Source organism: Bos grunniens, chromosome 4 (assembly GCF_055505025.1).
Source record: "Bos grunniens cultivar Pamir isolate PY7600 chromosome 4, Bosgru_T2T1.0, whole genome shotgun sequence".
Lineage (NCBI taxonomy): Eukaryota > Metazoa > Chordata > Mammalia > Artiodactyla > Bovidae > Bos > Bos grunniens.
Genome location: NC_141168.1, coordinates 104768985 through 104784895, shown reverse-complemented (window position 1 = coordinate 104784895; position 15911 = coordinate 104768985). Strand labels below are relative to the sequence as shown.

Genomic DNA, 15911 nt, shown 5'->3' with positions numbered 1-15911 from the left:
TATTTAGCTGCCTAATTATTGCCAACACATGTGGCACTTACTATGTAACAGGTGCTGTTCTAAGTGCTTTTCATGTATTAACTCATGTGATACTCAGAACAATTCTACTATTGACCCATTACGTGGATGAGAAAACTGAGGCACGAGGAGGAAAAGTTCCCCAGATCAGAGAGCTAACACAGTATAGGGCTGGATCTGAACCCCAGCAGTCTAGCTTTAGAGCGAGTGCTAATAACCACCATGCAAAAGTGCCTCTTAGGGCTTCTCAATTCTTAAAGTAATTAAAAAATCATTTGATTACAGACTAAATTTATATCTTTATTTTAGTATTAAAAACACACACGTCACAGAGTTACAATCTCCCCATAGTTGAAGATTCATCATATGAAGACAAAGAATCTAACATAAAAATAAGCCAAGAGAAAGTATACTTTTACAAGCTAACATATATGCCCCTTCAGGCACATAAAGTTGGCTTGGATTAGTGCTGTCACTGAATCAGTGGTAAAGTTCATCTAAATTATATTTGGCAATACTATGATCACACAGTGTAACTCTACATATAAAGCAATTGTTAACCAACTGCACTGAATTTGGACCATGATTATTTAAAATCTCCAGTTGCAATATTTTTTGAATAATATCTAGTTGGATAAGAAAAAAGACCACTGTCCATATTCCCCACCTACTTATGCTTTTCAAACAAGAAAAAAACCCATAGTAATGAAGAAACGGTGGAGGATGTGATGAAAACTGTAGTGCTGTAGCAGATTTTAGTAACTCAGCTCCTTTTCTTAATTGCTACTAGGTTAAATCACATGGCACTGAAAATATTCAACTATGTTTGACTTACCAAAAGGATGATTCATATGTTTCAATCTGTTAGGAAAGTCGTATTTAATTATACACGATAAAATCTAAGGAAATGTGTGTCATTTTCCCTAAAAGGAAGGACTACTCCACAGTCCATCAGTAGAGCTTTTAAGAATCTCAGATTTGGTGGACACTCTTAGGACGCCTCCAGCACAAAATGAGTTGCTAGAAACTACTCAGGGTGAACCCTCTCCATAAATCCGAGAAGGACGTCAATTTACAGAGAGATGACAGGTTCGTAACAGTGTGACATGTTTCCTAAAAACTTACTCTTGGAGACCGGGGGCAGAGGAAAGTGACAAGAGTTACTGTTGAAAGAGTACACAGTTTATATTAAAATGATGAAAAAATTTTGTAAAGTGATGACAGTTACACAATACTGTGAATGTATTTGATACCACTGAATTGTATGCTTACGAATGGTTAAAATGATAAATAGTATATGTACTTTCAGTTCAGTTCAGTTCAGTTCAGTCGCTCAGTCGTGTCCAACTCTTTGCGACCCCATGAATCGCAGCACACCAGGCCTCCCTGTCCATCACCAACTCCCGGAGTTCACTCAGACTCACGTCCATCGAGTCAGTGATGCCATCCAGCCATCTCATCCTCTGTCGTCCCCTTCTCCTCCTGCCACCAATCCCTCCCAGCATCAGAGTCTTTTCCAATGAGTCAACTTTTTGCATCAGGTGGCCAAAGTACTGGAGTTTCAGCTTTAGCATCATTCCTTCCAAAGAAATCCCAGGGCTGATCTATTTCAGAATGCACTGGTTGGATCTCCTTGCAGTCCAAGGGACTCTCAAGAGTCTTCTCCAACACCACAGTTCAAAAGCATCAATTCTTTGGCACTCAGCTTTCTTCACAGTCCAACTCTCACATCCATACATGACCACAGGAAAAACCATACCCTTGACTAGATGGATCTTTGTTGGCAAAGTAATGTCTCTGCTTTTCAATATGGTATCTAGGTTGGTCATAACTTTCCTTCCAAGGAGTAAGCATCTTTTAATTTCATGGCTGCAGTCACCATCTGCAGTGATTTTGGAGCCCAAAAAAATAAAGTCTGGCACTGTCTCCACTGATTCCCCATTTATTCCCCATGAAGTGATGGGACCAGATGCCATGATCTTTGTTTTCTGAATGTTGAGTTTTAAGGCAACTTTTTCACTGTCCTCTTTCACTTTCATCAAGAGGCTTTTTAGTTCCTCTTCACTTTCTGCCATAAGGGTGGTGTAATCTGCATATCTGAGGTTATTGATATTTCTCCTGGCAATCTTGATTCCAGCTTGTGCTTCTTCCAGCCCAGCATTTCTCATGATGTACTCCGCATATAAGTTAAATAAGCAGGGTGACAATATACAGCCTTGACGTGTTCCTTTTCCTATTTGGAACCAGTCTGTTGTTCCGTGTTCAGTTCTAACTGTTGCTTCCTGACCTGCATACAAATTTCTCAAGAGGCAGGTCAGGTGGTCTGGTATTCCCATCTGTTTCAGAATTTTCCACAGTTTATTGTGATCCACACAGTCAAAGGCTTTGGCATAGTCAATAAAGCAGAAATAGATGTTTTTCTGGAACTCTCTTGCTTTTTCCTGATCCAGCGGATGTTGGCAATTTGGTCTCTGGTTCCTCTGCCTTTTCTAAAATCAGCTTGAACAACTGGAAGTTCACAGTTCACATATTGCTGAAGCCTGGCTTGGAGAATTTTGAGCATGACTTTACTAGCATGTGAGATGAGTGCAATTGTGCGGTAGTTTGAGCATTCTTTGGCATTGCCTTTCTTTGGGATTGGAATGAAAACTGGCCTTTTCCAGTCCTGTGGCCACTGCTGAGTTTTCCAAATTTGCTGGCATATTGAGTGCAGCACTTTCACAGCATCATCTTTCAGGATTTGAAATAGCTCAACTGGAATTCCATCACCTCCACTACCTTTGTTCATAGTGATGCTTTCTAAGGCCCACTTGACTTCACATTCCAGGATGTCTGGCTCTAGGTCAGTGATCACACCATCGTGATTATCTGGGTCATGAAGATCTTTTTTGTACAGTTCTTCTGTGTATTCTTGCCATCTCTTCTTAATATCTTCTGCTTCTGTTAGGTCCATACCATTTCTGTCCTTTATCAAGCCCATCTTTGCATGATATGTTCCCTTGGTATCTCTAATTTTCTTGAAGAGATCTCTAGTCTTTCTCATTCTGTTGTTTTCCTCTATTTCTTTGCATTGATCGCTGAAGAAGGCTTTCTTATCTCTCCTTGCTATTCTTTGGAACTCTGCATTCAGATACTTATATCTTTCCTTTTCTCCTTTGCTTTTCACTTCGCTTCTTTTCACGGCTATTTGTAAGGCCTCCCCAGGCAGCCATTTTGCTTTTTTGCATTTCTTTTCCATGGGGATGGTCTTGATCCCTGTCTCCTCTACAATGTCACAAACCTCATTCCATAGTTCATCAGGTACTCTATCTATCAGATCTAGTCCCTTAAATCTATTTCTCACTTCCACTGTATAATCGTAAGGAATTTGATTTAGGTCATACCTGATTGGTCTAGTGGTTTTAGCATAATTTAAAAAAACTCACTCTTAGAATAAACTTGATTTTCCCTGCTGCAATGTTGCTGGTAATTCCAACTTACTTGAATTAATTAAGAACGCTGATACAATTAAAAAAAAAAAATAAAAACCTCTGACATCCTTCTGAAGACACTGCAGTAACTGAATCTGTCCCACATTAGTGCCCCACCTGACTGGGCATGTGGGTTAGCCTCAGCACCCTTTTAAGGGAAACACGGGCAGCACTTGGCTTCCTTGATCCATCAGAGCTTTCCTCTTGGCAGCCTCGGCACACTCATGCGCACATTCATACGCACGCGCGGCATGCCTCATCTGCTGAGGACCATATGTGTCAGATATTTGGGGAGGAAAATCATATCTTGAAGCCAGTGGCTGACACACCACATGTCCTGGCAACCACTTGAAGTTGTCAGTATCAGTGGTCTCACATCAAATGAGTGAATATGTTCATTTAGAATCCTGGTGGGCAGATAGGCATGTGGGTCAAAGCCCTTTCCACAACAAGTATCGCTGGATTACTAACGATTCTTTCCCGGGCCCGGACAGGAATAGTATTTAGAGTTTGACATCCCTGAAGAAAAAGACAGTCACACAGTTTGGCAGCTCGGCTCTGATTATCCATTAGACAGATACTTGTCATTAAAATTGTAAAGTGATTCTTCGCTTTACACTGCTATGCACCAAGCAGTCACAACTTTGTTCAAAGGTATGAGCCTGCCAGGAGAACCAGAAGGCCCATTATTGGTTTTGGACAACTGGAAAAGCTGACATGTTTGAGTACCTTGAACTTAAAATGCTTTATTTACTTGAAGCCAAAAATGTAGTCATTCTGTTATTAAGAGATCTGTGGACTTAAAAAAACATTTTCTGTTTGGTTAATTATTCTCTGCTGGCAACTGTTGAGGTCTACATGTTTCACCTGATTTCCTTCCCATCAAGTTATAAAGAATTATATCCTATTAGAAATCATCATTTTCCAGTGGTTGAAAGCAATATCATGACGTTAGGGTATTTTTAGGCCTTTGAGTTGTGTGAGAGCTGAAATAAAACTACCCAAAGTTCTAGTATAAGGAGAAAGTTTCAGCTTCTTCATGGTTGTTCATATATGTGGTATTTGAACTATTTCCAAACCATAGCTGAAATATTAGTGATGTTCAGTAGGTCGATCTACTAAAGCTACTAAGCTAACTTTAAGTCAAAACAATTATTTAAATATTAATACTATAAAGGCAAAACTAAGAATTTTTGGTTTTGATCTTGCCGCAGGGCATTAGGGATCCTACTTCCCTGACCAGGAATCAAACCTTCACCCCCTGCAGTGGGAGTGTAGAGTCTTAACCACTGGATCCCCCAGGGAAGTCCCAGAATGTATTTTTAAAATTACTAAATCTTCATGGGGCTTCCCTGGTGGCTCAGTGTAAAGAATCCACCGGCTAATGCAGGAGACACGGGTTCAATCCCTAGGTTGGCAAGATCCCCTGGAGAATGAAATGGCAACCCATTCTGGTATTCTTGCCTGGGAAATCCCATGGACAGAGGAGCCTGATATTCTGCAGTCCATGGGGTCACAAAGAGTCAGACATGACTTAACAACTAAACAACAGCAACAAATCATCATTTATGATATATATATATTCTAGTGAAAATAGTGACATTATAAAAAAAACCATAAAATTCTAAGTTTATATATCTGAAACTGTGGGGGAGAAAACAATTAAGCTCCATGCCTGACTCAGGAGTAAGTGGAATTATAAATAAGGTATCAGGTCATTGAATGTACAAGAAGCTTTTGAGGGGTTATGTCAACACTGTCCTGTTTCTATATATTATCCTAATATCTTGGAAGAATGGTCAAAATTCCTGACTTTTGCACCCTTCTCTCTGATTCCTCTACAATCCCTTGTCACTGCCCTTCCCCCAATCTCTCAAACATTTCCAAAACCCTCAAAATTGACAATCTAGGTGATTCCATAGGTCCTACCTGTTTGACCTGTCTGCAGTATGATACTGTTGACAGCTCATTCCATGTAAGACCACTTCCTCATTCTTTCATTCAACAAATGCTTATTTTCTGCTGATCTTAAACATGACTGTAGATATCATAATTTTTTTCTCTCTCAGATACGATAGTGGTACTCCTGAACTGTTGTCTCTAGATTTCCTGGTTTGGGTTTTTTCAAAATTGTAGTGGACCTGTATACATCTGTCTAATTCCTCTGCCAGTGGTTCGTATCTGAAAGAGGACTGACCATGTTTAAAGGTAGAGTGCACGAAAGCTATAAAGAATCTTGATTAGTACTCTTCCAGCTACAATGTATAGACGCATTCCTAGTAGCTGTTGTCAAGATAACCACTCCTATTTTAAACACTAACCTCTTTTCATAGAGCATTTTGAAGAAAATGGGTCGTTGTGTAGGGATGTTTACTAGCTTTACAATTTTAATTTCAAGATCTGTACATTTAACTTTCATTTACTTAATTTCCTTATAAGAACATCAACTCCTTAAAGAAGTATCTGTTGTGCTTGGGAACCTCAAAAAATGAGAAGGAACCATGACAGAGGTAGATAAGGAGGAGTAGGCTGTCCAAGAGTCATGTACAGTGGGCTAAATGCTTCATTTGCCCCCAATTCCACTAAAACCTACGTCTCACTTATTCATTAATACTAGGTCTGTTGTTTATTTTGGGTGCGTAGATGGATGTTTGATTCACCAGTGATTATTTACTCTGACCCTATCTATTTATTAAATTGGACCAGACTGGCACTGCCTCTAAGTTTTTGTAACATCTCAGAAGCTAAACTGAACATAAAGTAAGAGTACTTTGAGTTTCTTACGCTTGAGTACCACACGAGAAGATACTGGTGTGGGAGTGTGGCGGGGGTGGGGGGTGGATCCCTAAAGAAAAATGTATGAACAGCCTCAAGTAGAACAATGAAAGAAGTTAAAAGAAGGGAGGCAATCCATCTATTGAAAGAAATCAATGTATAATATAAATATCACAGCAGTTTTAAGTTGTTTGAGGATTAGCATGTGTTACTTTGACACAAGGGGTAATTCCTAAAGCCCTTTTGGCCCTAGCACTGAGCTCTCATGCTAGAATATTTCAGCAAGTCATAAGCTATCTCATGCTCAGACCACAGGGAGCAGTCCCTCCTCCCAGAGCACAAAGAGGGTCTTCTTGCAAACAGCAGATCTGGGTGAGATTGGAGATGAAAACATCCTTCAGAAATAACCTCAGAAGGACATCAAGAAATGGCAAATATTACCCAGTGTGGGCTTGGCACACCCAGCATTCTACTATGTTTATTTGTTCCAAGCTAATTTTGGTTACTTGTTCTCTGTAATTTGAAAGGCCTGCCAGTCTCGAGCCATTCTTTCTAGTTATTGGAGGGCCCACTCTATGACTGGATGGAGTGGCTGCCTGACCCACAGCAGCCCTTGGGAGGTGGCGTAGGGTTCGGAGGCCTTCAGTTTTTACAGAGAAAGAGTGTGGTGTCAGTTTGGGCCTAAGGATGTGGCTTCTCAGACACTTGTGCGATGACAGTTCTAATTGATTTTAGAGACTGATGGGATGATATTCTTATGAATAGCACTCTTGACCCTCATCTCATGTCTGGGAAAGGCTGAGGTGGCCTCAAAGGCTTCATTCTGAGAAAGATCTATGTTTTGTTTCTAAGGTAACAAGGTCATTTAGGGCAGAATAGGAGGTACTTTACATATGGAAACTATTAATGACAGAAATGATGTATGAAACAGGGCCAGAATCACATTTTTCTTTGATTTCACACATGCTATTTTTTCCTTTTATTCTTTGGCCACCTTTTCTGCAAAGCCTTTGATGAAGAAAACCCAACCACTGGAGCCACAGAACAGGATTGTCATTCATGAGAGAGACTATTCATAATTTCACATTCATAGATAGGCCTCATCTAGAAACTCCCATGGAATCTTTGCAAATGTTACAAGTCCAAAGGTTTCTATTTTAAGATCTCATAAGAAACAAAATATTTGAAAACGCACATTACTGGTTTCTTTTTCCCATGAGAGTCCTCTCTTTCTTTCCTTGCATTTTCAGATGAACATTATAACCAAGTAGACTATAACTCAACAGACTATTGTGGTGTGGTGTTTAGTCACCAAGTCATGTCCGACTGTAGCCCACCAGGATCCTCTGTCTATGGGATTTTTTCTGGCAAGTATACTGGAGTGGGTTGACATTTCCTTCTCCAGGGGATCTTCCCGACCCAGGGATCAAACCCAGGTCTCCTGCACTACAGGCAGATTCTTTACTGACTGAACTACTAGGGAAGCCCCAATAGACTCTTGTTTCCAGCCATTTAATGATAATTTTACATTAAATGTCTTCACCACAATTTTGGAGGGAAAAAAGAAATTTTTAAAAGAGAGGCTCTTGAAAAGTTGAAGTCCTCAGCTACTTTTGGAAAAATGACTCCTCTTATGGCAAAGTTGTGAAAGTCAAGAATGAAGTGTTACGTCAGAAAATTACAGCCGGCTTCAAAATACTTTACTCATTATATTTTCTTTCTAAGAATTAATGCCTTGTTAGAATTAAAAGCTAAATTCTGTGGAAATAAACTCATTTTAAAAGAAAACTCTAAGTAGTAATCGTATGAGACATGAAGAGACATGATCTAGCAATCACGTTCTTACATGAACTGCCGTCAGCCATCTCCTGAAGTTGCATGTCCGGCTCCCAGCCCAGCATCTCCACAGATGCCCTGACTTCCAGACTTCACTTCTCATTTTCCAAAATAACAGCTTTGGGCTGGTATGATTTCTAATATCCTTCGTGACTCAAAATACCTATAATTCTATCACTGTTGCAAACTTCAAATCTGATACCTGGTTTTAAGCCTCTTTTTCATGAGCAGGTGAAAATTATTGTCTTAGGTGACCAGAGAATCCAAGAAATAAGTATGGATGTCAATATATATATATATATATATATACACATATATATATATTTTTTTTTTCCCCCTGGCTGCAGGACTTTTACCTACGGCCAAAGCAATTTTGTAAAAAAACTTCTACTCAGTATTCAAAAGAGCCATTTCTTTCCCCCAGAGAGAATTAATCCTAGGCAAGGACTGGAAAAGAGAGTTTCCCCAGTTGAAGCTTAAGCACACACCCGCTGAGAAGCTCATTCTGTTTTAATTTGCCAATTAAAACTGCCCTGGGAAATCACGCGTTGTCATTATCTCATTAAAAATGCTATGTGTGACCTTCCCTCACCTCTCTCTGAAAAAAGAACATTCAAGTAGCCCACCGGCTCCCCACAACTTAAATTTAAGAGCACCCTTAAAAGACTGGCTTTACCTAGGGTCCTCTGGGGTCCATCATCTGCTCTTATTACTACCATAAATTCTACGGATCTCCAATCACTAACTCAAAATGTTTACTGGGTATTTACTGTATCTGAAATTTTCTAAGCATTGAGAAGAGTTTAAAAGGCACTAAAATGCCTGTTTTCTGCAAATTAATGGCAAGTCTCATTGGAAAATAGGATCTTATAAACTGGTCTTTTAGAGATCCCTTCTATCTCGTCTTTTGGTTCTATCTGACTTTTATTCAACCCCACCCTGGCTGTCTTGCCTGGTTATCTGTGGAATGAATTACAAGGCTGATACGGAGAGTTGAGATTGAAAGTGTTAGTTGCTCAGTCACGTCCGACTCTTTGCAACCCCATGGACTGTAGCCCACCAGGCCCCTCTGTCCATGGAGGAGTGGGTAGCCATTCCCTTCAATCCCAACCCAGGGATTGAACCCTGGTCTCCTACATTGCAGGCAGATTCTTTACTATCTGAGCCACAGGGTTACACTCTTTAAATTAAAAAGCTTAATTTTTGTTGATATGAAAGTTATAAATCCCCTTTACTTATCAGTTGTATACTGAGTTCACATTACCTGTGGGCAATAGAGTGATTTCAACTGTGTTATTTATTACTACTTTTCAATTTCTAGTGAGTCATAAAATGACTAAAAGCCTGGAGTAAGATGGAAACTCTACAGAAATTCTGGATAATGGCTTACGTTTAATAATGCCCCTTTGAGTAATATAATAATAATAAATGAAAAACTATGACACTAGCATCCTACATAGACTTAAACATGATTCTGTGTGTGACACCTGCAGATTATTACGTTTTCCCAAAGATTCATCCTCAAAGAATCCACGGACTCCTGCTTAATAACAACATGTAGCCCCATAGGTCAATAGGGGAAAGGCACTCTGCCTGTCTGTAACCGACGGGGATGATTACCTTATTGCCTTGAAATCCCTTCGGGCCTGGATCCCCAGGAGGTCCAGCGATGCCCTGCTCCAGGATGAAGACCAAGAATTAGTTCTGCATACAAAAGGCCAACGCGGAGTGAATCGTTCATAAGGGTCCCTAGAGATCCTGGAGTTGAAGTCAGGACTGTCTGACTCAGAGTTAAGTGAAGGTTACACACATGGAGAAATGGGATGAGATAAAATTCCCTGTGTCAAACACATAGCTTCTAAAATAGTACCTAAGCTGACAGCGAACATTTATTGATGAGCTATTCATTTTCTAAACCTGTGCTTCCAACATTATTCCTGTTCTGGACCACTTTCTGGAAAGATTTTGATTAAACAACAGCTTTTAAAAATATGTATTAATATCCACGGCATATAACTGAAAATTGGAGTGTCCAATGACCCTTTGATAATAATCAGTTATTGCCCTGCCCTGACACAATTCCAGACCAGAACAAAGAAGATGATGGTTAACAAGATGCCATCTAGGAAATTGGGGTAAAGGTATAATTTTCAGTAGACTTTTTGAAATGCTGAAATTAGCTCTTTACGCATACACACACTCCTCCCATTACAAGTTTAGACAAGGCAAGTCCCCAAACTGGAAAAAACTGATTCAAATCATTTTCTGGAAGAATCATTGCATGTTATTGAGCAGTGACTATTTATGATGGAACAATACAAATGCTGTAATTTAGATAAAATGCATAGCTTTCCCAGCAGCAGTGCAAACATAGGTACATTCTGTTTTCAATTGCTTTGACATTATGCTTTTATCTTTCTAGACTCTAATTTTTTTGTTGTTGTTAACTTTTACTCTTTAGCTACTCACTAAGTAGACTCACCTGCTGGTAACTATCTTGAGGGAGCCTGGATTAGTTATTTAAAATATTAGAGCATCAGTTTTCAAACTTTGTTTCACACTGTAATTACCTGGGAATCTTTTGACTAAATTGGTAGAGGGTACAAGTGGGCAAAGGGATTTTAAAAGCTTCCTAGATGATTCTAATACAGACTTAGATTTGGTTTTCACTCCCTTACCTGAATTCCTCTGGGTCCCTTTAGTCCATTTGGTCCTGGGGATCCCTGTGAAATAAAATTAGTAGTAAGATACTCTAAATATCTATTTAGTTTGCAGTGATCTTAGGTGGCACAGAAGGGACTTTATTCTCAGTAATGGCCAGTCTTTGCAGCTTATCCAAACATCAGATTCATTGTTAACAAAATGATAATTATTAACAAGCCACCTTGGTTTCCAGTTTTCCTTTAGTAAGAAAATCCATGAAACCACAATTTTGGATTAAGTCTTTGCCTGTATATATTTGACATTTTGATCAGAATTTTTAAAGTGTATTTCTTAAGAATTCTTAGAAAGCAGTATACTTTGTGGAATTCTGTATTCTTCCAACAAGGCAATATCAGTTAAATTAAGTGAGTTTCCACAATGTATACATCACTCTTTTCCCCATCTTCAGGACATGGAACTTGGCAAAACACAGTTTATACTTAATACTCTTCTAACAAAATATTTCAATGTGTCTGTTAACTAGGAAGCCCTTTAAAGTTTCTTTTTATAAGAGTATAATCTAGTCTCTCTTTTCTCAAATTTCTAATTTTTTTAATTACCAAAATGTAACCTATTTATAATAGTTATACCATGACAATTATAGAAAAAAGTAAATTCATGGACAACAATCACACAGAGGCAACTGCTGTTAACATTTTAGGCATATTTTCATACAATATTGTTCCCAATAGATTTTTTTCTTTAAATAATTTGATCAAAATGTATATCAAATTTTGTGTCCTACTTATCTGGTCTTCCATTCGGTCAAAAATATTTTGCATGTCATTAAAAACTCTTAGTAAACGGAATAATATCTAAGAATATGAATCTATCATAATTATAATTACTCATTTCCCCAGTTTTGACATTTGTTTCCGATGATTTCTATTGTTAGCAATATTATAGTGAATATCTGTGTGTATAAATCTCTGTTCAACTTCTGATTTATCCCTGAGGATAATTTCCCAGAAGATGATGATTGGCAAAGAACTTGAAGCACATTTAAGGCTCTCTCTCACTTTCTTTTGTCTCTCCACATATGGAAAGATAAAGGAACATTTCCTCCATAAAGTGTGTTCAGATTTCCATTCCCACTACCTGAGTAGAGAGAATACATCTTCATTTTATAGAACCCCCATCAATACTGAGTATTATGTATTACTTTATATTTTTAATATTTTATTGCTAAAATATTTTAATGTTTTAAATTTTACTTCTCTGACTGCTTATAATGTTCATTTATTATCCATTTATATTTTCTGTTTTATGTTTTTTCCTGTTCTTTGTACATTTTACATGTAAACTTGCATGAACTCATTATGTCAAGGACATTATATTTCTTTGACTTTAGACATGCCTTTTTTCAGATTTTTACATCTCTGATATTGGAATACATGATACAATCAATGCCATCTTACATTTATAGTCAGTACTTTTCTTTCTTTCTAGCACTGAAAATAATAGGGCATTTAACAATCCCTGGCATCTTAGTCAATGAATGACTTTAAATCTTTGTCAGCCATTTTTATTTCACAGAGTTTTCCCAGTTATTGTTCGACTTTCATTTCTGTTCCGTGTGTCCCTTCTTCAGTATTTTCAAGTCCATGTCCATCTCCCGTTTTCAGTTATTCTCTGGGAAGAATCCATTCATTATCACACCTTTCATTTTTCCCAGAGATAATTACCAAGCCTACATTTTTCAGATTCACCCATCCTTTAACACTACAGTAGTTTAAAAGCTTTCAGAAAGTCTCAAGCTATTTAAAGTGTTTAGTTAATAGGCCAGGGTCACTATTTTCTGCTTTTCTTCTTACCTTCTGCCTCATTTTCTCTCCTTGACTCTTCCCATAATTAAAAGATGGATACTGAAGCGCTTTATTATGTTGGTGGCATGCTGTTAACAGTTACTTGTAATGAAAACTATTTACTTTCACTCTGTACTTTTTTGGATCCTTTATCATGTTTCAAATACACTCTCTATGTATTTCTGGTCCATTAAGGAACTCCTTAACATTTTAATGCTGTCTCCAATTTACATATTTTATTCATATTTATTTGCTAATGAAGGTAAAGAACTACTCAGTTATCTGTGGTTGGCTGCATTTTCAGTTTCAAACCCCTTTCTATGTCTAGTTCTTCCCTATTATTGAAAAGTAGTTCATTAACTTATTTCATAGTGTTCATTCTATTTTGGAAGGTGCTTGTTCTCAGGGTTTAATTTACATCTGGAAAACTATTCCACTTTGATCCAATTGGATCTTGAACTGACTTTACCAGTTAAGTTACTCTTTCACCATTAACATTTAGTGGGCCTGGTCTCAAAGGTTAGGGTGCCGCAGAGGCGTGTGGGGGCTCCATTAACTAAAGTTAGGGGTGGCTTTGTTTTCTGCTTCATGTTTCACAGATGTGAAAATTGAACGGTGACGCTCTAATTCCAGTAGTGAGAGCAACATTATGCTTCCCAGGATTTCCTCTTAAGGAAACTCATTCCCAAGAGATCACAGCTGTTAGCATTTTAAAAGCATGTTCCTTACTTTGTCACCCTTTATGCCGGGTTTACCACATTCTCCACGTTCACCCTAAAAAATAAATACACAAGATAAAGAAGACGGTCATTCAGTGTTAGGATTCTTTTTATAAGATTCCCAGCAGAATCTTATGACATTAGCAGTCTGATGAATTAAACACAATTTTATCCTCAATACTGTGGGTTGTTTGGGCATTGAACTCTGAAAAATTTTATCCTGGAGTCATTCCTAACTTGACAGAATCAAATTAGTAATACCACCTAATGAGGCTTCACATTTTTGAGACATGGATGAAATTAAGAGGAAAGAAACCAAGGCTTAATTAGCATCTACCATATATTATACGCCCTTTGCATATATGTGATTTAATTGAATCCACATTACAGCCCAATGAGATCAGTTTTGCCATTCCTTTTTTTTTCTTTTTTTGCAATTTGATCCTTAGATGTCTTTTTTTAATTGACATATAGTTGACTTGCAATATTAGATTAGTTTCAAGTGTACAAGATAGTGACTCAACATTTTTATAGATTCCACACCATCCAAAGTTATTCTAAAATATTGCCTATATTCCCTGTGACTTATTTATTTTATAACTGGCAGTTTGTACCTCCTAATCCGCTTCACTTTGATCTTATTTTATACCTGAGGAAACTGAAGCTCAATAAGATAACTTCACTCCATCACTGAGCTAGTAAAGAAGAGTCAAGGTCTGAAACCAGGTCTACTCAGACTCAGAGACCCTGTTCTCTCCACAACACCACATGCTCTGGCCTGAGCACCAACTTTGATCAATTAGTAGCGTTTGCCTAGAAATCCATGAGGAAAAGCTTCTGACTTGACAGAGAAGGGAGCCACAATGAATGAGCAAGGTCTGCACTGAGAGAGAGTCAGGGGTGGTGGCAAGCATGCTGTGTGTTTTCCATCACCTCAGCCTACGGTCCTGCCTTTCCTGGAATATTAATGGGGGAAAAAATTAACATTTAAATGATGCTTTACTGTTTATTATTAGTGTTATTTTACAGACATTATCTCAGTTCATCTGACATCGATGTAAATCATTTAAATCACTGATGTAAATCTTTAATCATTTAATAATGTAAATCATGTCTGAGGTAGATAGTATTAGCCCAGTTTCACAGAATGAACATTTGTGATTTAAATGTAACTTGCTCAGATAGAATGAGAACTGGGGCCTCTGAATACTAATCCATTATATCAGACTTCTAAGACTTTTAATAATTAGAATTTAAAGGTAACAAAGTCAATTAGAAAAACAACTAAAGTTAGAATTTTCAAAGTGTGTTCATGTATATATTTATTTATTCTGAGCCTCCAAGGCAATTCATATTTTTAAGAGAAGGCAGTTCTGTTGGGGAGGTTAAATGATGTACATCAATGTCCATGCCAGCCAGTGACTTAATCCAGTGCCGTCACTACGAGTTTCTGTTTCTGCTGCTGTTTTATTATCTCTGTGCTGCTCTAGAGCATGCGTCTTGAACCGCTAATACACAGTGACATAAGCAACTTATGCTAGCGTGAACGTCACTGCCCTGCTTCCTTCATTAAGGAAATCTTGCTATGAAAAATGTCAGCTAAGCTAAACTGGACGTTTAGTGATACAGTGGAGTTATACTCTGCTGCAAGCTTCAGCTCAACACAAAATAGCAACAGTTTGCAGGTTGACAGCCAACCTGCTGACCACACTTTGCTCTAAGAAGGGAAATGATAATTGTGACCACCAATTATGGATGCAGAGTGTGTGCCAAAATGTCTTGATGTTATTGCTAATCCCCACAACAGCCTTGCATGGCATATATGTCTCCATTCATCACAAGGAAAATGAGGCTCAGACAGATTAAGCAGCTTGTTGATGACCACAGTCTTGAGTCTGTTAGACACCCAAGTCCGTGTTCTTCCTCAACCACCCAGAGCTGCACAGGGCATGCTGCCATGGTCTGCAAGTTACTCTTCACTAACCTGACACCTCTGCCTGGGGTCCTGCCTGGTATATTGCTGGCATCTGCAGCAGGCAAGAGGGAGGTACAATTTTTAGATCCAACTATGCCTCTATTCAGAAGCAATCTGTCCTCTCTCCCCTTCATATTGTGAGTCAGCCCAACCCAGGAAAAACTGAGCTTCCCCTGAAAACAAGCTGAACATTTATTTCTCAATGCAAATGGAAAATCACTCTTGAAGAATCAATTAGAAAGCAATTAATTTATTGTTGTGGAGTAAAATGAGTGGAATTAAATATGAATGGAAATAAAATGAGCCAACCACCAAAATATAAAACAGAAAAGTACTGTAAATATGCTCATAATTCTTTTGGCTAAAAACTCTCTTTCCATTTGTCCAGACAGATTTGTTAGCTATAGGGTCCTGAGAGGCAGCATTGGTTTGGGGGTCGATTCCCATCAATGAAAATACTGTACTCATGTTATTTGCCTCTGCAAAGGCATTTTCTTCTTTGGTGGGCTCAGTAATCCCTGTGGAATGGTCACAGTTACAAAGTTCCTGAGAGCAAGCACTTCAGAAAATTCTGAACAGATTAGCTCTGTTCCCAGCCTCCAATTTCTGA

The 15911-nt window shown here is 38.3% G+C and overlaps 2 protein-coding genes across 4 annotated transcripts in view; one reads left to right on the top strand and one right to left on the bottom strand.

The window, feature by feature from the left end:
* The window catches only part of MIOS (meiosis regulator for oocyte development), a 286003-nt gene that overhangs the window by 179654 nt on the left and 90438 nt on the right, over positions 1-15911 (top strand). The window lies entirely within an intron of this gene.
* The window catches only part of COL28A1 (collagen type XXVIII alpha 1 chain), a 181701-nt gene that overhangs the window by 140141 nt on the left and 25649 nt on the right, over positions 1-15911 (bottom strand). For both annotated transcript variants that reach the window (XM_086397682.1, XM_086397683.1), the window contains exons 9-11: positions 13337-13381; positions 10778-10822; positions 9720-9773 (exon numbers count right to left, since the gene is read on the bottom strand). In XM_086397682.1, coding sequence (XP_086253808.1) covers positions 9720-9773; positions 10778-10822; positions 13337-13381 — 144 coding nt within the window. The remainder of the gene's footprint in view (positions 1-9719; positions 9774-10777; positions 10823-13336; positions 13382-15911) is intronic.